The following is a 19,167-nucleotide window of genomic DNA, read 5'->3' as shown; positions in this document are numbered from 1 at the left end:
ACTCCAACTCAGATCAAGGGAGGAGGGACACACACCCAAACAATTGCCAGCCACCTCAGATCCAGGCCAGACCTTCACCTCCCACCCAGCAAGAGCTTGGAGGCAGAACACAAAGTCTGGCAGCAGTAAAGCCACCCCACAGCTGGGCATCGTGTCCTTCTGCCAGGAGCATGGCTGAGCTTGGCAGCTCAACCCCCCCAGACCTTCATCTTCCCCCTCCTCAAGGGAAAAGGCAAATGCTGTCTCCACTTCACTGCCCAAGGACAACACTGTGCCCAGCAGGGTGGGCAAAGAGCTGATGCTTGGCTGCCCTGGGTTGGCTCCAGCTGGGACAGGGACACTGGGCTATGGGGAGGGTTGTGGGGGCTCAGGCTGATGGGTTGTGTCTCTACATCCTCCAGTTTGGACAAAGTGATGTAGGGATGTCCCTACATGTCATCAGTGTGACCTCCCTGGGGTAAGAGCTGTCCTTGAAGGTGGGACAGAAGAGCTTCTGCTCAATGAGTGTGTGCTCCTGTGCCACACCAGACTCAGTGGCCCAGCCAAAGGAGTGAGGAGCATCCTTCTCCTCCTCCTCAGTACCTAATTCCCACTCACCAGGCCTTCTCCAGGCTTTCCAACTGCAGCTTTCCACCAGAAAAGTCCTTTCCCATGCCAGATGCCACAGGCTGAGATCCACATCTGACACTGATGCCTCCAGACTGGTGAGAGCCACCCCTCACCCCGAGAGGGACGGTTCTCTCTGGAGAGCTTCTGCCTTGGCTGTGTGTGAACAGGCTGATGCCACCCTGTGCACCCCAGGACCAAATCACCAGAGAGGCAGGAGGTTTGCAGCAGGTCTGACCCCTTGAACCCCATGTTCTTCTTTGGGGGTTTCCAAGAGGCATCTGGGACCTCATGCAACATCTCACCCTGCTTGCCCAGTTAGATGAACAGATCCTGGGAGATGCACGTGGTGACCCCATCCCCCAGCACCTCTGGGCTGAGCTGAGGGTCCACGTTGGCCCCTTCACCATCCAGATGGAAGGGCCAGGGCCACCCCCAGCAGCAAACAGGCACGAGATGGATGGAAATCCCGGCAGCTCGATGATGAGTGACGAAGGGCATCGGAGGAGGTCCCGGTCCCTCCCCGCGGGGCGGGCACAGGAGGAGATGCTGGTGCTTTGCCAGTGCATCCTCTCCGGGCTCTTCCTCCTCTGCCCTGCAGACGGCAGCAGCGAGCCGCGGCTGCGGGCCCCGCACCGCCCCCTCCTGCTCCCCGCATCCCCCGCATCAGACAGCTGATGTCACGCGTGGAAAGAGACAGCGAGGGGCTGCCAGAACGCTGAGTGCTCTCCCGGGACCGTGGGGAGGGGGCTTTGCTTTCCACACCTCTAAAAGGAGAGGGGACAACCCTGTTTGTTCCCTCTTAAAGGGATAAGGGAGGAATAGCCCCTCCCCAATCCCAGAGCACCCCCAGGAACTCCAAACAAGGGGATGCTGAGCACCACCGCAGCTCGGTTTGCAGGATGAGTCCTCCTGGCCTGGCAATTAGGTGCTTCTGGGGTGGAGGGGTACCAGCAGAAACCTGGGGGGCTGTGGGAGGCTTGGAGGGGGAGCTGGGGTTCTCTTCAGCCTTTCCCCACCGTGGAAATGCCAAACGTGCCTCAGTTTCCCCACTCAGTGAACATGTGCATGGCCATGCCCAGGTTGCAGGGATGCAGGTGTGTGCAGTTCCACCACAGCTCACATGCAACAGCACACAGATGTGTGTGCACACGTGTGTCTGGCAGGAACACAGGCAACTGGTGCCATGCTGGGGGAGTACACGAGTGTCTGTGTAAGTACATGTGTATAAGTTGCACAGCAGAGTGTGTGCAAGTGCACAGAGGTGTGTGTGAGCACAGGCAGGTCTGTAAGCTCAGAGAAGCACATATGTGCACAGGTGTGTGTAAGTGCATTTAAGCATGTGTGTAAGCACACAGAAGTGTGTGAGAGCACAAAGGTGTATTTAAGTGCAGCTAAGGATGTGTGTAAGCATATGCAGGTGTAAGTGCACACAGAGGGTATGTGAAAGCACACATTGGCACATATGTAGGTGCACATAGGGGTGTGTAAGCAGATATAGGTGAGTGTGAGCACAGGCATGCCTATAAGCACACATATAAGTGCACAAACCTGTGTGTAAGTGCATTTAAGCAGATGTGTAAGCACATGTAGGTGTGTGTAAGTGCACACAGATGTGTATGTGAGCACAGGCATGTCTATAAGCACACAGGTAAGTGTAAGTGCATTTAAGCATGTGCATAAGCACACATACCTGTGTAAGCACACATAGGCACATGTAGGTGCACACAGGGATGTGTGAGCACATATGGGGGGGGGGTGACCCCCCCCCCACAGGAATGCATATCAGTGCATATAGCCATGTGTGTGAGGTGAAAGTGCACAGAGGTGTGGGGGTGAGCACATATAGGCATTAGTGTAAGTACACAGAGGTGTGTGTAAGTGCACAGGGGTGTGTGTAAATGCACTGAGGTGTAAGTGCACAGAGGTGTAAATGTACAGAGGTATAAGTGCAAAGAAGTGTGGGTAAGTGAACAGAGGTGTGTTTAAGTGCACAGAGGTGTGTTTAAGTGCACAGAGGTGTGTGGAAGTGCACAGAAGTGTGTGGAAGTGCACAGAGGTGTGTGTAAATGCACTGAGGTGTAAGTGCACAGAGGTGTAAATGTACAGAGGTATAAGTGCAAAGAAGTGTGGGTAAGTGAACAGAGGTGTGTTTAAGTGCACAGAGGTGTGTTTAAGTGCACAGAGGTGTGTGGAAGTGCACAGAGGCGTGTAAGTGCACAGAGGTGTGTTTAAGTGCACAGAGGTGTGTGGAAGTGCACAGAAGTGTGTGGAAGTGCACAGAGGTGTGTGTAAATGCACTGAGGTGTAAGTGCACAGAGGTGTAAATGTACAGAGGTATAAGTGCACAGAGGTATGTGTAAGTGCACAGAGGTGTGTGTAAGTGCACAGAGGCGTGTAAGTGCACAGAAGTGTGTGGAAGTGCACAGAGGTGTGTGGAAGTGCACAGAGGTGTGTGGAAGTGCACAGAGGCGTGTAAGTGCACAGAAGTGTGTGGAAGTGCACAGAGGTGTCTGTGCACAGAGGTGTGTAAGTGCACAGGGGTGTGTAAGTGCACAGAGGTGTGTTTAAGTGCACAGAGGTGTGGAAGTGCACAAAGGTGTGGAAGTGCACAGAGGTGTGTAAGTGCACAGAGGTGTGTTTAAGTGCACAGAGGTATGTGTAAGTGCACAGAGGTGTGTGGAAGTGCACAGAGGTGTGTGTAAATGCACTGAGGTGTAAGTGCACAGAGGTGTAAATGTACAGAGGTATAAGTGCACAGAGGTGTGTTTGCACAGAGGTGTGTAAGTGCACAGAGGTATGTGGAAGTGCACAGAGGTGTCTGTGCACAGAGGTATTTAAGTGCACATAGGCACGCGTGTGAACACTCACTGGTGTGTCCACACACTCCAACTGGTGTCCAGGCGCCCACGGCCACGCGTGCACCCCTCACCCCCCCCGGTCCCACGCGGGAGCGCGCCCGGCCGCGCGCCCCCGGCCGCCCAAGGCCACGCGTGTGAGCGCAGCATCCGCGGCTGGCGGGGAGCCGGGGAACCGAGCGGGGAGGGAAGGGGCGGGGGGGAGGTTGAGGAGCAGCCTGAGCCTTGGCCGGGGCAGGCAGCGGGGAGGAGGAGGAGGAGGGAAATGCGGCTCAGACAGCGCGGCGCCAGCAAACACCTGCAAACAGCTCCGGGCACACAATGGCAAATACAGGTGGGGAGCCGCGGCCGCCGGCAGCGACGCCGATTGCATCAGACTCCGGCTCTTGCCAAGAGACCAGCGAGCCGGCCCGGCTGGCCACCGGCACAGCGACGCGGGGGGGACACACACATATATATGGCCTTCACCCCCCCACACACACCCCCCCACACACCCCGTCCTGGGGTTATTCTTTCTTTTTGCTTCTCCTCAATCTCTTTTTGCACCCCTGCAGCAGAAGTGGGGAGATCAAAGCCAAGGCTGGGTTGTTTGCCCGCGGGGGGGGGGGTGGGGGGGGAACATTTCTTGTGCTACCCCACGAGGTAAATCCCAGGCTCGGTGGGGCAACAGCAGCAGTTTTTAGGTGGGGGGGGGTTCCCCTTTTCCTTCCTATTTTCAAACTCCCGAGGGTCGAGTCGGCCGCCTGCCACAGCCTTGGGGGGTCCCTGTGTGCCCCCCCCGGCCATCCCCAGAGCCTGGGAACGGCAGGGAGGCTGTTCCAGGAAAGGCGCCGGGATCCTTTTGCCACGGGGTGAGGGGAGGGGGAGGAGGCGCCGGCCCTGGGAGGGTTCCCAGGACCCAGCGCCAAAGCCTCATCCTGCCAAACCCCGGGGAGCCGCAGCCCCCGGCTGGGACCGAGGGAATCCCCTGCCCTGACCCCTCCTGGGAAGGGGATGGTGAAAGAGGGCCACCCCTCTGACCTCCCTCCCCGCCCCCAGTGCCCTTTCTATCCAAAAAGCCCCAGCAGGACTGGTTTCTCCTCCCCCACCAGTGCCTGTCCCCACTGATTCCAGCAACTCCAGCCCCAAACTGGGCTCCTAACCTGTCCCATGGCTCCAGGATCTCCCCTGCCATCATCCCATTACAAACTGGGGTGCTCATGCTGCTGGGACCCCCACCAGGACCCACATCCATCCTCTGGCTCATTCTCAGGGTGCTTTTCCCACCCATCCCAATGAGATCCCTTTGCTACACGAGTACTGGAGCAGCTGGAGGACAACACCAGGGTGAGCTTAGGGACACTTCCCCCTAAATCACCCCTGAGCTTTTCCTCCCGAGCTGAACCCCCCCAGAGGTGCCAAAAGCTCATTTTGAGCCATTAGCTCAACATCAGCTCGGTTCCCAGGAGCGATGGTTTCCATCTGGACACCCTCCCCTGCCTCGTGTCACCCCATCCCACCCAGTTCGTGGGTGCCAGGGGGTAACCTGCCCTCGGGGAACCTGGGGACACCAAACTGGGAGGAGGGAGGGATGTTGCCAGGGGTTGTGCCAGTCCTTTCCTTGGGGAAATGCCCATGGACAAGGGGTGCAACCTGAGCTCCCTTTGGGGTGGTGGCTGAAGCTGCTGCATGTGGGGAAACATTTGCAACCCCCCTGTGCCCCAAAACAACTTTTGCCTTCTTCCTCCTCACATCTTGACCCAGTTCACCTGAAGGCTGCAGCACCCTGGAGTGAGCACTCACACCGTGGCTGACCACAGCAAAGGGGGTGGAGGAGATGGTGCTGCAGATGGGGGGGACATAAACCCCAAGGGGGGCAAGCAGCCAGGCCTGACCCCCATTGCAGGGAGGCCAGCACCATCCCCAGGGAGCAGGATCCGGCCCAGCTGTGCTGGGTTCTGCAGCTGAGCCAGCGGGTCGCATCTGCTGCGGGGCCTCAGGGAAAGCAGAGTGAGATCCGAGGGGAGGGAAAGGCATTTCTGTCCTAAACACCCCTTCACCCAGGTCCTGCCCCCTAAGCTCAGCCCCCAGGCCAGGCTGGGGGTGGGTGTGTGGATGGCACCGAGGGAATTGCAAGGCCCAGAGCAGCCCTAGAGCCAAGGCAGCTGCAGCCCAGAAAACTCCTTTCCCTTGGAGGCAGAAGCAGCATCACCCCTTTGCAGCCCTAAAGTCACCCCGAGGGGCTCGGGCAGCCTTTTTGTTGTGTTTTTTTTGCAAGGCAGAGTGGAAACCCCTGGAAAAATAACACACCAAAAAACATCCTTTCTCCCCCCTCCCAGGGCTCCAGCTGGTCCCTGGGGCTCAGCAGCGTCTTCACTCCTTCCATATCAGATAAGCAGAGCAGCACCCAAAATAGCTGGCAGCCACCTCAGCCCGGAGAGAGCAGCCTAGGGTTAATTCCTGCCATACCTGAGCTGACATTTCAAAGCTATTAAACAATTAATGAGATTCCTCCCGTAACCCTAGAAGTTAAAATCAGTGGGTTTAAGTGTGGGGGGTGTTCACCTCCCCAAAGTGCTGCTCTCCCACAATGGGTACACTCCAAGCACGGGGATGGGGGGGAAGAAAACATTGCAAACAGGAGGGTTTTTGTGGTTTTATTATGTAAAAATGGTAACTTTTATAAAAAGTTTATAAAGCAAATACAAGGCTGCAGAAACTCACCTTCCTGCACAAAAGGTACAAAACGTTATACTCTAGTATAGAGCTGCACAATACAACGAGGCCAGTGGCCCCAGAGAGTTTGGTTCATACTCGAGGATGATTTTTTTCCCCCCTCCCATTCCCCAAAACCCCCTTCAGAACATCCTCCCCTCCCCCTCCCCACCCTCATCAACAAAACACCTTTAAAAAACAAAAGGGAATCTTCGCCACTATCATCCAAAAATATACAGAACAGCCGCCTCTGCAGCATCTATCGTGACAAGGAACAAGATGGATCGGAAAGTTCAGGTCCAAAGTCCTGCTGAAGCCGCGCCGTTGCGCTCCGGGGAGGGGGCTGGGGGATGCAGGGGGGGCCCAGCCGCTCCCCGCCCGCGGTGGCCGGGCCCGGGGGGGCGATGGCGGGGCCGGTAGGTCGCAGACAGCCCGGCGCCACGGAGGAAGCTGCTATTTACCTCCGGCTGATAACGAACCAGGAACCGCCACTCGCTGCCTGTTTGCTAATTGGCACCGGGAGGGGAGAGAAAAAAGCTGTGATTAGTGTTGTGGGAAGTGGGTTGGGGGGGGTGAGGGTCGATTTGGGGAAAGGCGGTGGGTTGAAGGGGGTGGGAGGGATGCGGGTGATGGGGAAGGGGTGAGGGGGGTTGAAGGTGGGGGATACTCACCTGATGAAGGAGGCGTTAGTGACACAAACTTCTCTCGTCTTTGGAGCAGAGTCCGGAGGCGAGCTCGGCCGCCTGCAGAGAGCAGAGACAAGGTCAGGGCCGCTCCCAGGGCGGGTGGGCACCCATCCCTCTGCCCAGCCACCCATCCCTCTGCCTTCTTCCCACTCACCCCCTCCCTCTCCAACTCACTCCGACCCCTGGATCACCCCCAGCCCAACCAAACCTCAACTCCTCCCAACCCACCATAACCCTTGTTCCCACTCCCCCAAGTAGCCCTTACCTTAAGGGAGAGGAGAGTGGTGGCCTCGGAGGAAGGGTCACGACCCTTGGCCCCCTCCTCCAAAACGATCTGGAGGTCGAAGATGTAGTCGATGACATGCTGGAGGATCTCTACTTGGCTCACTTTGCTGCCTTGCGGGATGCCCGGCACCAGCTCCCGCAGTTTGGAATAACAATCGTTCATATCGTACAGCAAGCTCATGGGTTCCTCCAAAGCCGGGCTCTTGTTGTTGCCCCCCCGGGCGATGCTCAAGCTCTGCTCCGACAGACAGCAAACGGCTTCGTAGCAGCTCCGCACCGAGCGCACCGGGCTGATGGCTTTCATGCTGGCGTGAACGGGGGGGGGAGAAAGAAAAAGCCTTGTCTCGTCGAAGAAAGGGTTGTCGTGACAGCTGGAGACGTCTAAGCCTTGAGACCACCGAGCCTCGACCCGCTGCAGCCCCGCGACTGTCACCGCTGTGAGCCCCAACTCCTCGCACCGCAGACTGGGGAACGGGGAGCTCCGCGCCCCCCTTTATAAAGGCAGCGCCGCCGGGTCCCGCCCCCCGCATGGAAATGACCCATCAACCACAACCCCTTGATGGAAATGAGCCCTTAAACCCCACCCCCGCAGCTAAATGAGACCAGATACCCCCCCCCCAAAAAAAAGAGCTATGACCCAGGGGATGGGGGGACACGAGCACGCAGGTTCCCCCCACAACGAGACCCCCCAACCTCCCCCTTCAGCAAAGGGATTCCCCTCCCTTAAACCCCACAGACACCCCAGAACCCCCCAAACCACCCCAAATCCCGTAGTGAACCCCCCTTTATTTTTAAGCAGGGTAATTTGGGGGGGGTCTAGAAGGGGGTGGCTTTTTTTGTGGACCCCCCCCCGCGTCGTTTTTACCGGGTGTAAGGAAATTAGTGCCGCCCTGTTCCTCAATCCGCTTCTCATCTGACCTCCAGACTTTCTGGCGTCAGGAATTATCTTGTGACCAGCAGAAAAAAATTAATTGCGGTAAAACTGAGGTTACGATGGAGAAACCAGATTTAGGTCAGAGCCTGCGAGAGGCCTGGGAGGCTGGGGGTGCTTGCTTTGGGGCGGGGGGGGGACACGAGGTGGAGAGGACATTTACAGGCAAGGGGGGTCTTTAAGTAGAAATGATGGGGGGGGGTGAAGGAAACACACACACACACACACACCCCCCTCCCTGAACTGTTGTTGCCTCAAAAAGGTCAAAGCCCCAGCGGTCTGGGGTGGTGGGTGCCCACTGTCAGGGCACTGGGTGGTGGTGGCACATGGAGGGGTCCCGTTGGGGGGAGTGAGGGGGGGGCTGATGGTCTCACAACACCCAAGTTGTGAATCCCTGGAAAACCAAGAAGCCCCCACCCCGATGCTGATTTCCATGGTTAGGGGGGAGGTGGTGAGGGTGGGAAGGAGATGTTACAAGCCAGAGGATGGTGGGCACCCGGGGGTCCTCAAGTTAATTGAGGGGTGCGCGGGGGGGGGATGACAGAAGCACCTGGACCAAATTACGCCTGCCCACAGCAGCAATTTATTGCAGATCTGCCCAAATCCCAGTTCGGTGGTGCTGGGTTTTGTTTCCCTCCTTTACAATCCCCTGCCCGGGGGGGGGGGTGGAGGGGGAGCTGGGGGCCACAAGCCGGGGACCACCGCTTCTCCCCCCCACCCCCACATACGGGGAGCCTCTCGTTGGACCCCAAAACATCCCCTTCAAAGCTGCTTTTGGGGGGGCTGCATTGGGGTTTGGCTTGACACCCTCCTCCCCAGCTTGACACCCCCCCAGCGCCCACCCCCCGCGGAACAGCCTGGGAAAACGCCTCTGTGTGAAGGGTGGCAGCTTGGGAAGAGCCTGAATTCCCCTCATTAACCTGCAACCGGGACCCCTCCCCGGGAAAAAAAATGAAAGAGATAAAAAAAAAGACAAATTACCCCAAAAAAGGGGATTTTTAAAATGTTTTTAACAAGAAACCCCATTGAAAATTGGAAACATCGGGGAAAAGTTACAAAACGTTGAAAAACGACTTTCAAACCGCTAAAATGCTTCTTTTTAAACTCATTTAAACACCCCCCCCCCCCGCAAAACTCCAGCGAACGGCCTCGCTTATTCCCATACCCCCCCCCCCCCCCATTTCCCAAGGAGGTTGGGGGGGGCTGGGAGGGGAGGGGGTGAAGCTTTTGTTTGCAGGGGGGTTTTGTTGGCGGCGGTTCCCACAGGCCGTGGCTGGGCGGGGGGGGGGCTGGGGGGCGGGGGGGGGACCCGCTGCCTTTGCCCAGCTGTGGCCCGGGCCCTCCAGCTGTGTTGATCTAACTCCCGGCCCCAGACAGCCTGGCGCCAGCCCTGTGCACGTCATGCATTCACACAGGGATGCGTGGCCAAGGCAACCTTCCTCCCTCCTCCTCCCCCCCCCCCCTTCTCCTCCTCCCTCCCTTCCCCGCCATCACCATCACCGCCCCTCCACACTCCTCCCCCCACCCCCGTTACACGCCGCTTCCCAAAGTGCTGCCGTGAGATTCTTGGGGTACCCCCCGCGAACACGGGTGGGATGGGAGCAGGGCTCTGTGTGTGTGTCTGTGTGTGTGTGTTTCTATCCATAACCCCCAGCTTTGGGGTATCCCCTCAGAGCAAGGGGTTCCGATGCAGTTTTGGGGTGTCAGCTGCCGGGTTTGGGGTGTCCTCAGGGTGGGGGGTGAGGGGTGGGAGCGGGTTTCTTGGCTCAGAGCAGGGAAGAGTGGGGGAGGAAGAGCAAACGCGATGATTTCACAGCAAAACGAGCCCACACCGGGTGTTTCATTAAAGGCAAGCTTTCCAAAGGAGATCAGGAGCAGGATTTGGGGTTCACTGCGCTCACCGAGCCCCCCAAAACAACACAACATGACCTTGTCCCCCCGTCCCAGCTCAGTCCCCCTGGCACCGGCTCGTTCATCCCCAGCGATTTGTCCCCACGGCTGCCGGGACAGGGGACAGGGAAGTTCACAAGCTGCTGTTCCTTCCCCCACACACCCCCCCAAAATAAAAAGACCCCCCCCCGGGCTGGGGTTTGGTTTGATTGATTGATTTTTTTTGGCCTGAAAGAAGTCGGTACAGGTGGCAGGATGGGAGTGAGGGACAGGGCAGGAGCTCAGCCCGGCTGTGTGGGGCACGGAGGGTGAGTGTGGGGGTCCCGGTGGTCCCTGGAGGACACACACACACACACACACACACACACACACACACACACACACAGAGAGACACAAAGCACCGGCGTTTTCTGAGGGAATTTCTTGTGTTTTGGAAGGCAGAGGCTGCCTGGAAGCGCTGGCTACAGGGAAAGGATTTGGAAAGGAGAGGGGAGGAACGAAGGGAGTGGTGGCAGAATGCCCAAGGCTGCTGAGGAGGGAAGGGCTCTTCCCCAAGGGGCAGCTGGACTCGGGTTTGGGATGGGGCTGAGGGTGAAATCTCTTCTCCTCGGGATCTCTGAAGACCCCAGGGGTCCCTTGGGAGTGAGAGGAGCTGAGGCACCCTCCTGGCCGTGCTCCAGCTCGGCACAACACAGGAGCAAGAGCTCAAAGCTGGAATGCATTGAGTTTTGGAGATGCTTCCAATCAACTTCCCAGCCTGGGCACCAGCTCAGCACAGCACAGCATGGCATGGCACAGCATGGCATGGCATGGCATGGCACAGCATGGCATGGTACAGCATAACAGTACCACACAGCATGGCACAGCATGGCATGGCACAGCACAGCATGGCATGGCACAGCATGGCACAGCATGGCACAGCATGGCATGGCACAGCATAACAGTACCACACAGCATGGCACAGCATGGCATGGCACAGCATAACAGTACCACACAGCATGGCAGTGATCTGAGGGAGTTCCAGTGCTGGAGAGGAAATCCAGATGGCTGCTCAAGGGGAAAAAGGGATTGTGACCACTTAAACCCCCTCTGAAATCTCCTTCCCACCTTGTCCCAGGGCCATATCCTGCACAGGGGTGCCATGCTGGGCTGTGCCATGCAGTGAGCTTTGGTGCCCACACTCCTTCCTCAGGCTGTTAGCTAGCCCTGGGCCCTAATTTGTGCCAGGGCCAAGAGCTGCTGGGTGGGCAGCGGGTTCAGGATGGGCAGTGGGTTCAGGATGGGCATCATGGCAGGGATGGGCAGGGAAGGGCCCATGTGGGTCCCTGAGGACTTGCCCAAAGGCACCAGCAGGATTTGCCAAACCCATCCTCCCTGGGGGTCCCCGTGGCCAAGGTGACAGCCCCATCTTGGGCTACAATGGCCCAGATTTGGGGCTGTTTGGGGATCAATGAGGATTCTCAGTGACTCCCATCCCTGGACTGGCAGCTGCCCATGCAGGAAGGGGCCTGGTCCCTCACTTTGCCCCGTGCCTCAGTTTCCCTCTTTGCCTATCACAGAGATCCATGAGACCCCCACAGTGCCATATGCTGGGGGGGGGGGGAATAGAGGGGCACCAGGGAACAGCACTGCTGGGAGTGGGCACCCAAAAAGGGGTGAGGAGCCTCTCCCCTGCCCCTGAGCCCTGTCACCAGGACACCAGCCCCAGCCCTGGGGAATGTGCAGCTCTTTGTGCAGGGGATTAGCCCCAGGGACCCCTCTGAGCATCCCACCCCGCAGCCTGGCACTGCCCGTTGTCATTAGGGGCCAGAGTGAACACAGGGAGCCATCAGCTTGTTCCAGGGCCCTGGGGGGAGGGCCACAGGCAGCCGCATTCCCCTGGAGCCAGCCCACCCCTCCATCCCCGACCAGCTGCCGAGCCGTGCCTCAGTTTCCCCAGCCCCCCTCCCAAGCCCAACCAGGCACAAAGCTGCGGCTCCGGCCCCTTCCCCCCGCAGCACCGGTGGGGCCGGGGGTCCCGGGGGGAGGGGGGTCCCGGGGGGTGCGGAGCAGGCGGCCGCAGCCCTTTCCCAGCGCCGGGATTCCCCGCAGCTGCTTCCTGCCGCCGTATCTCACGGGCACATCTGGGGGAGCCGGGAGCGGCCGCCCCCCCCAGCGCTTCCTGCGGCCCCCCCGGCCCCCGCGGCCGTTCTCACGGCCTCCCCCCACCCGGTGCCCACCACCGTGGCAGCCTCCCGTGTCCCATCTGCACGCCGAGGGGGTTGGGAGCTTATTCCCCACTCCCCCTGGATTCTTTTGAGGCATCCCCGGTGCTGGGGTGGGGGGCAGCTGGAGCATCACACCCCCATGTTACCCCTATGGGGGGGCCAACGAGGGGGTCCGTGAGTGCCCCTGGCAAAGTGGTGCTGAGCTGCTGTGCCACCGCTGTAGGTGCACCCACAATTTGGTGCTCAGCACCCCTCTTTGCTTTGCTCTCTTCTTCCCCTACCCCCTTTGATCCCCCCCCCCTTCCCCATCGCATCCATCATTTCCCCTACAAAAGGAGGAGGAGGAGGGGGGGTGCGAAGGGCGGGGGTGTGGATGTCCCTCCCCGCAGCCCCCGGACGCTGCAGGTGACTCGGAGGATGGGGCCCCAGTGCCACCGTCACCACGGTGACAAGCGAAGCACCTCCCGCCTCCCACGATATCCTCCCGGTGCGGCGGGGGGGGGGGACGGGCAGCGGGCACCCAAAACCGGCCCCACCTTCACACAACCCCCCCCTGAGACGTGAGACCCTGCGCTGGGATGGGCCAGGGAAGGGAAACTGAGGCAGGAGGAAAAGGGAGCCCAGGTTTGGGGAGGGAGCAGGTTTAAGGAGGGTTTTGCTCGTTCCCCCCCTCCTGGCAGCTGCTCTAAAATCCCTTTCTCAGCCCCCCAAATTCCTCCCCCCGGGTCCTGCCCCGCTGCAGGATGTGGCTTTGCCAGGCAGCCTCGCTACACCCAGAGACCGTTACAACTCATCACACCCCACCCCATGCTGCCCAGCCCCAAATCCCCCCCCCTGCACGTTCCAAAAGCTCCGATACCCCTCACCCAGCACCCCAAACCCCCCCAGACCCTCCCCCAAGCCCCGCACAACCCCCCAGCCCATCCCATCCCAGCTCAGCTCAGCCACCCATCCCCAGCACCCCATGGAAAAAGCCGCATCCCCACAGCCCCGTCAGGACCTCCCACCCCCCACGGAAAAACACGCCGGGGGGGTGGGGGGGAAGGGAAGAAGATGCTTTATCTCGGCGCCCATCGGCCCCTAATGAAGCAGCTTTATTTTTAGCGGAGGTGAAAGCCAGAGGAACCCGCTCAAGAGCTTTTTTCCACTCGCTTCTGCATTTGTACAACTTGGGTTTCCTGTCGCGGTTTCGGCGCTTTTCAAACCTGCCCCAATTGTCATTTTTTTCTCCCCCCCTCCCTGGAGCCTCCGCAGCTGCCTCCGCTCCACAGAACCCGGGAGCATCCATCCCGTTCCCGAGCCCCGCAGCTGCCTCCGCTCCACAGAACCCGGGAGCATCCATCCCGTTCCCGAGCCCCGCAGCTGCCTCCGCTCCACAGAACCCGGGAGCATCCCTTTCCCGAGCCCCGCAGCCCCGGAGCGGGGTCCCAGCACCCGGTGGGATTCGCGTTTGGGGTTGGAGCGGGTTTCTCTGTCCTTAAATCGCAGCTTGCTGGACCCAGAGCGTGGCTTTGCAGCCCCGAACCGTGTCTTTTCAGTTCTGGATCCCAGATTTCCATCGCGATTTCTATCTCTACATCCCGGGTTTACCATTCCCAGCTCCTAATTTCCATCCTTAGAGCCCTGATTTCCAGCCCTGGATCCCTGTTTCCAGCTCTGGACCCCGACTTCCAGCCCTAGGTCCCCATTTCCAGCCCTAGATCCTGGATTCCCATCGCTAGATCCCACATTTCCAGTCCTGGATCCCGATTTCCATCCCTAGATCCCACATTTCCACCTCTGGATCCCGATTTCCATCCCTAGATCCCGCATTTCCACCTCTGGATCCTGATTTCCATCCCTAGATCCCACATTTCCAGTCCTGGATCCCAATTTCCATCCCTAGATCCCGCATTTCCACCTCTGGATCCCGATTTCCATCCCCAGATCCCGCATTTCCACCTCTGGATCCCGGATTCCCACCTTTGGATCCCACATTTCCATCTCTAGATCCCTCATTTCCAGCCCCAGTGAAGGGAAGCAGCAGCTTTTCAGACCCTGAGTGGGGAAACTGAGGCAGGGATGGGGTCAGCGCCAGGCTTTGGGGAGCCCCACCTTTGTCCTTCCCCTCACCCCGGGGGTCTTTGGCTTATGCAGCTTCCCCCTCCGGATTAACCAGGAGGTGAAATGTGTGGGGCAGCAAAACTGGGGGGGGGAGGAGGGTCAAAGAGGGGGCTGAGGGTTGAACCCTCCCCCTGCTGCGGACCCTCCCCTGCGTGGGTATGGGCTGAGACCTGCCCGACTCATCGCAGCTGTGCCGGGGCTGCGGCAGCTCAGCGCCTGGGTGCGGGGGGGACACACACAGCTGGGTGAACCCCCCCAGCCCCGGCCGGGCGCGCGGCCCCCTCCCCACTTCCTCTGACCCACAGTTTCCATCCAGGCGCTGCAGGTGCCAGGTGAGGGGTTGGGGGAGGACACACACAATGAAGAGGTGCCCCCGTCCTGTCCTCAAGCTGCACCCCTGCAGGAACCCACCCGGGAAAGGGGACACACACGCGGGGCTTGTCCCCCCCACTAATCCCCAGCGTGTCCCAGCGCTCCCCTAAACCCACTGGAGCTGTGAGACCCCCCCCAGTTTATGAGGGGACCCCTCCTCACTCTCTCACCCACTGTGACGCCCCCGACTCCCCCCATCGCAGGGATGGACACCCCCCCCCCCGTGCCCCCTGCAGACGCGTGTCCGTGGGTTGTGCATCACACACACACGTGTCCGTGGGCTGTGCATCACACACACACGTGTCCGTGGGCTGTGCATCACACAATCACGCGTGTCGGTGCGTGTCCGTGGGCTGTGTATCACACATACACACGTGTCGGTGCGTGTCCGTGGGCTGTGTATCACACATACACGCGTGTCGGTGCGTGTCCGTGGGCTGTGCATCACACATACACACGTGTCGGTGCGTGTCCGTGGGTTGTGGATCTCACACACGTGTCCGTGGGCTCGTGCCCCCCCCAGCCCCCCGCGCGCGCCGCCGCTGCCCCCTGGCGGCCGTGAGCGTGCGCTGCCCGGTAGCGCCGCCTGGTGGCAGAGCGCGGTACTGCAGCCTCTCCTCCGACGGCGGCCCCACGGACACGACCCGCCGACCCCCCGCCCCTGCAACTCCACTCCCCACGGACACGGCCCTCCCACCCCCACCATCACGAGACACCAGGACCCACAGCCCCACGGACACGGCTCTCACAGCCCTACAGTTGTGACTCCCCCGCCTTGTACCCCCAGCCTCACAGCCCCATGGACACGAGACCCCCCCCAACCCCTAGATCCCCACTCCCCACGGACACGGCCCTCCCAGCCCCACAGACATAACCCACCTCAACCCACAGCCTCACAGACATGACCCCCCCCAGACCCCCAGCTTCACAGACACAACCCCCCCCCACTCCAGCCCCACACCTCCAGCCCCTCCCAGCCCCAGAGCATCAGCTCCTCTTGCTCCCATCACCCCACGGAACGTCCATCCCCTCACAGACCCCCCCCAGCCCCACAAGCCCCCCCAAAACCCCAAAGACCCCCCCAGCTCCCACCCGTGGCACTGGGCAGGACAGTGTGGGGGGCACAGAGCTTTAATCCTGCTGGGCACAGGGGGTGAAGGGGCTGTGAGTGGTGAGGCTGAGCCTGATGTGTGGGGCTGGCTGCTGTGTCCCCCCTGCCTGTGCTGCTGGGGGCGTGGGGAGGACCTGGGAGGCAGGAGCTGACCCCTCAGGGTGCCATGGGGCAGGTGACACCGGTGCCCTTGAGGTGACAGGAGGCCCCGGGCACCTTGTGCAGGAACTGCTGGTGACGGTCCTCGGCGTAGTAGAACTCACCAGCGGGCTGGATGGTGGTGGTGATGTCCCCACAACGCTGTCCCCTCAGCTCCTAGGGCAGTCCCATGGTGGGGGGAGACTGGGATGGACCCCCCTCCCCATCCCGCAGCCTGGCAGGGGCACAGCAGGGGTTTGCCCAGTGTGCTGGGGCTGGGGGAGGTGGCTGGTGGCCTGGGGAGGGGTGGTCCTGGTGGCCCCAGGGGGTGTCTCAGTGTCTCCAGGGGGTTATTGGTGTCCCCTGAGGGGGTTTTTGGTGTGCCCAGAGGGTGTCTCAGGGGCCCCAAGGTGGGTCTCAGTGTCCCTGGGGGGTTCCAGTGTCCCCAGGATGGGTCCTTGGTGTCCCTGGGGGGGTTCCAGTGTTCCTAAGGTGGGTCTCAGTGTCCCTAAGGTGAGTCCTTGGTGTCCCTGGGGGGTCTCAGTGTCCCTAAGGTGGGTCTCAGTGTCCCTGGGGGGTCCCAGTGTCCTCAGGATGGGTCATTGGTGTCCCTGGGGGTTCCCAGTATCCCTAAGGTGGGTCTCAGTGTCCCTAAGGTGAGTCCTTGGTGTCCCTGGGGGGTCTCAGTGTCCCTAAGGTGGGTGTCAGTGTCCCTGGGGGGTCTCAGTGTCCCCACCTACCCTCTGGTACAGGGTCCTGCTGTGCAGGGCAGCTGCCTGCTGCTGGGGGCTCAGCGTGTAGATGACAGAGCGGTACTGGGTGCCCACGTCCTCCTGCTGCCTCATGCCTGGGGGAGTGGGACAGCACCCAGGAGGGGGTGATAATGCACCCCCTGCCCCCCCGGGCACAGGGCAGTGGGCACTGCCTTCCCCCATGGATGGGGAAACTGAGGCACGGCTGGGGAAGGGGGTGTAGGAACTGCTCAAGGGCCCCTCCCAGCCCCGGGGGTCTCATCTGTACCTTGTGTGGGGTCGTGGTTCTCCCAGAAGATCTTGAGAAGCTCCTGGTAGCTGATCTTCTGGGGGTCAAAGATGACCCTCACCACCTCAGCATGGCCCGTCAGCCCTGTGGAGACACAGCCCTGCAGCAATGCGCGGGGGGGTGTTGGGGGGGGTTGGGCAGCCCCTCACCGTGGCCTCCCGCCTCCCTGGGCTGCAGCACAGCAGGGGGGGCATTGAGCAACGGCCCTTCCTGCGGGGAGCTGAGCTCTGGCAAACCCAGGTGTGTGCAAAGACGGAGCCTTGGCAGAGCTGGAGGCAGGGAGCAGGGTGTGGAGGGGCTGCAGCACCCCGGGGACCCCCCACCAGAGCCCCTTCCCTGGGTACCAGCATCCCACGGCCACTGGAGAGCAGCCCATGGGCTGGGGGGAGTTTGGGGGGACTGAGTTGGGGTGCACAGCATCCCATGGGCTGAGGGGGGGTTGGGGGGACTGAGTTGGGGTGCACAGCATCCCATGGGCTGAGGGGGGGTTGGGGGGGCTGAAATGGGGTTCACAGCATCCCATGGGCTGAGGGGGGGTTGGGGGGCTGAAGGGGGGTGCACAGCATCCCATGGGCTGAGGGAGGATTGGGGGGGCTGAGTTGGGGTGCACAGCATCCCATGGGCTGAGGGGGGGTTGGGGGGCTGAAGTGGGGTGCACAGCATCCCATGGGCTGAGGGGGGTTGAGGGAACTGATATGGGGGTGCACAGCATCCCATGGGCTGGGGGTTTTGGGGGGGCCAAGGTGGGGGAAACCAGCATCCCGTGGCCACTGGAGAGCACCCCAGGGTGAGGCAGGGGCTGGGGGCCACCCTGTTGTGCTGGATGGGGGACAGGGCAGGGGACATTGAGGGGGGGGTCCCAGCATAGGAGGAGAAGCCCCCCATTACCTGTGCGCACTTCCTCGTAGGTGGGGTTGGGGGTGAAGCCCCCCATGTAGCCCACCTGTGTGGAGAAGACCCCTGGTGTCTGCCAGAAGAGCTGCTCTGCTCCCCAGAAGCACCCCATGCCTGAGGGGTGGTGGGCACAGGGTGAGCTGGGCTGGAGGGGGGTTTGGGGACCCCCCAGGGGAAGCACTCACCAAAAATGGCCGTTTGCATGTGGGCTGGGAAGGGTGGGAGCGTGGGGCTGCTGCTGACAGCGTGGCTGGCTGCAGGGACACAGGGACACAGGGACACAGGGACACAGGGACAGGACCCCCAGGCTTTGCTCATCTTGTGTTCCAGCCCGTGCCCCTCACCCCTTGTCCTGGCACTGGACATCATGCAACAAAGCCTGGCCTCGTCCTGCTGCCTCCCACCCACCCCTGAGGTCTGGGGGATGTTTCAGGGGGTCACTGCTGGGGCTGGCACCGACCACCCAGCCCTGAGGCTGAGACCTGGCTGCTCGTGACACTTGTGGGGCAGCAGCTCCCTCCTGCTCCTCTCCCCCTGCAGCTCCAGCCCCTCTGTGCCCCCCCTGAGTTCCCCTGTCCCTGTGAGCAAGCCAGGGGGTTACAGCCTTCCTGGGGGGGGGGGAAGGAGCCCAGGACCCCCCCCAGACCCCCAGTACATGGGGAGTGTGTGTGGGCACTGGCATCAAACCCCTCCAAGACCCTCCAGCACCCTGCCCAGACCCTCAGCACCAACACCCCTTGAGCAGCCCCCCTAAAACCATGCCACCCTGTCACCTCCCTGTCCCCAGGAGCCCCCCACAGCCCCAGCCCGACCCCTGTACCTGCCACCAGCATCTGCTGGGCCCTTCCAGGCAGAGCCTCGGCGGGGCTGGGGAGCAGCTGGGCACCCGGCATGGCCCCCACACAGATGGAACAGGGGGGAGCAGGGAACTGCTGGAGGTGCTGGGAGCGAACTGGGAGCCCTGGGAGGGTGCAGGAGGCTGAGGAGCAGGGTCAGTGTGGGGACTTTGCACACAGGCTCTCCCCAGGCTGTGGCGCTGAGCCCGGGGCAGGATGCGGCCGGTGAGCTGAACCCTGCCCGGCCCCGTCAATCGTTAACACGGTGGCTCTAGGGGACAAATCCAGCCTGGAGCCGTGGGGCTGAGCCCTCTGTTCACCCCCGTGGTGGGGCTCTGGACCCCCCCAGCCCTGCTGTTCCCGCAGCCCCGGCCCCTTCCCTGGCAGCGGGACCTTTGGGGCAGAGGGAGCCTTCCCCTGCCGTGGGGAGAGCAGCGGGGATAAACCTTCCCCAGGCAAGTGTGCAAACGTCTTACCTCGGGCTGGGGCAGAGAAACAGCGATTGCAAACAGCTT

At 61.0% G+C, this 19,167-nt stretch overlaps 2 protein-coding genes across 2 annotated transcripts; both read right to left on the bottom strand.

The window, feature by feature from the left end:
- Positions 1–6,085: 6,085 nt before the first annotated feature.
- On the bottom strand, positions 6,086–7,610 carry ID3 (inhibitor of DNA binding 3). The gene is made up of 3 exons (XM_062014475.1): positions 7,110–7,610; positions 6,830–6,901; positions 6,086–6,664 (listed from the first exon to the last, which is right to left on the bottom strand). Exons 1-2 carry the CDS (start codon positions 7,431–7,433, stop codon positions 6,845–6,847), a joined length of 381 nt encoding a protein of 126 aa, XP_061870459.1. The 5' UTR covers positions 7,434–7,610; the 3' UTR covers positions 6,086–6,664; positions 6,830–6,844.
- Positions 7,611–15,899: 8,289 nt separating this feature from the next.
- LOC133627723 (peptide methionine sulfoxide reductase MsrA-like) lies at positions 15,900–18,709 on the bottom strand. The gene is made up of 6 exons (XM_062014586.1): positions 18,637–18,709; positions 18,002–18,070; positions 17,811–17,930; positions 16,902–17,006; positions 16,622–16,728; positions 15,900–16,058 (listed from the first exon to the last, which is right to left on the bottom strand). The coding sequence occupies exons 1-6, from the start codon at positions 18,707–18,709 to the stop codon at positions 15,900–15,902; spliced, it is 633 nt and encodes a 210-aa protein (XP_061870570.1).
- Between the last annotated feature and the right edge of the window lie 458 nt (positions 18,710–19,167).

This window comes from Colius striatus, chromosome 24 (assembly GCF_028858725.1).
Source record: "Colius striatus isolate bColStr4 chromosome 24, bColStr4.1.hap1, whole genome shotgun sequence".
Taxonomy (NCBI): domain Eukaryota; kingdom Metazoa; phylum Chordata; class Aves; order Coliiformes; family Coliidae; genus Colius; species Colius striatus.
Note: the sequence above shows the minus strand (reverse complement) of the source record. Positions and strands in the feature narration are given on the sequence as shown.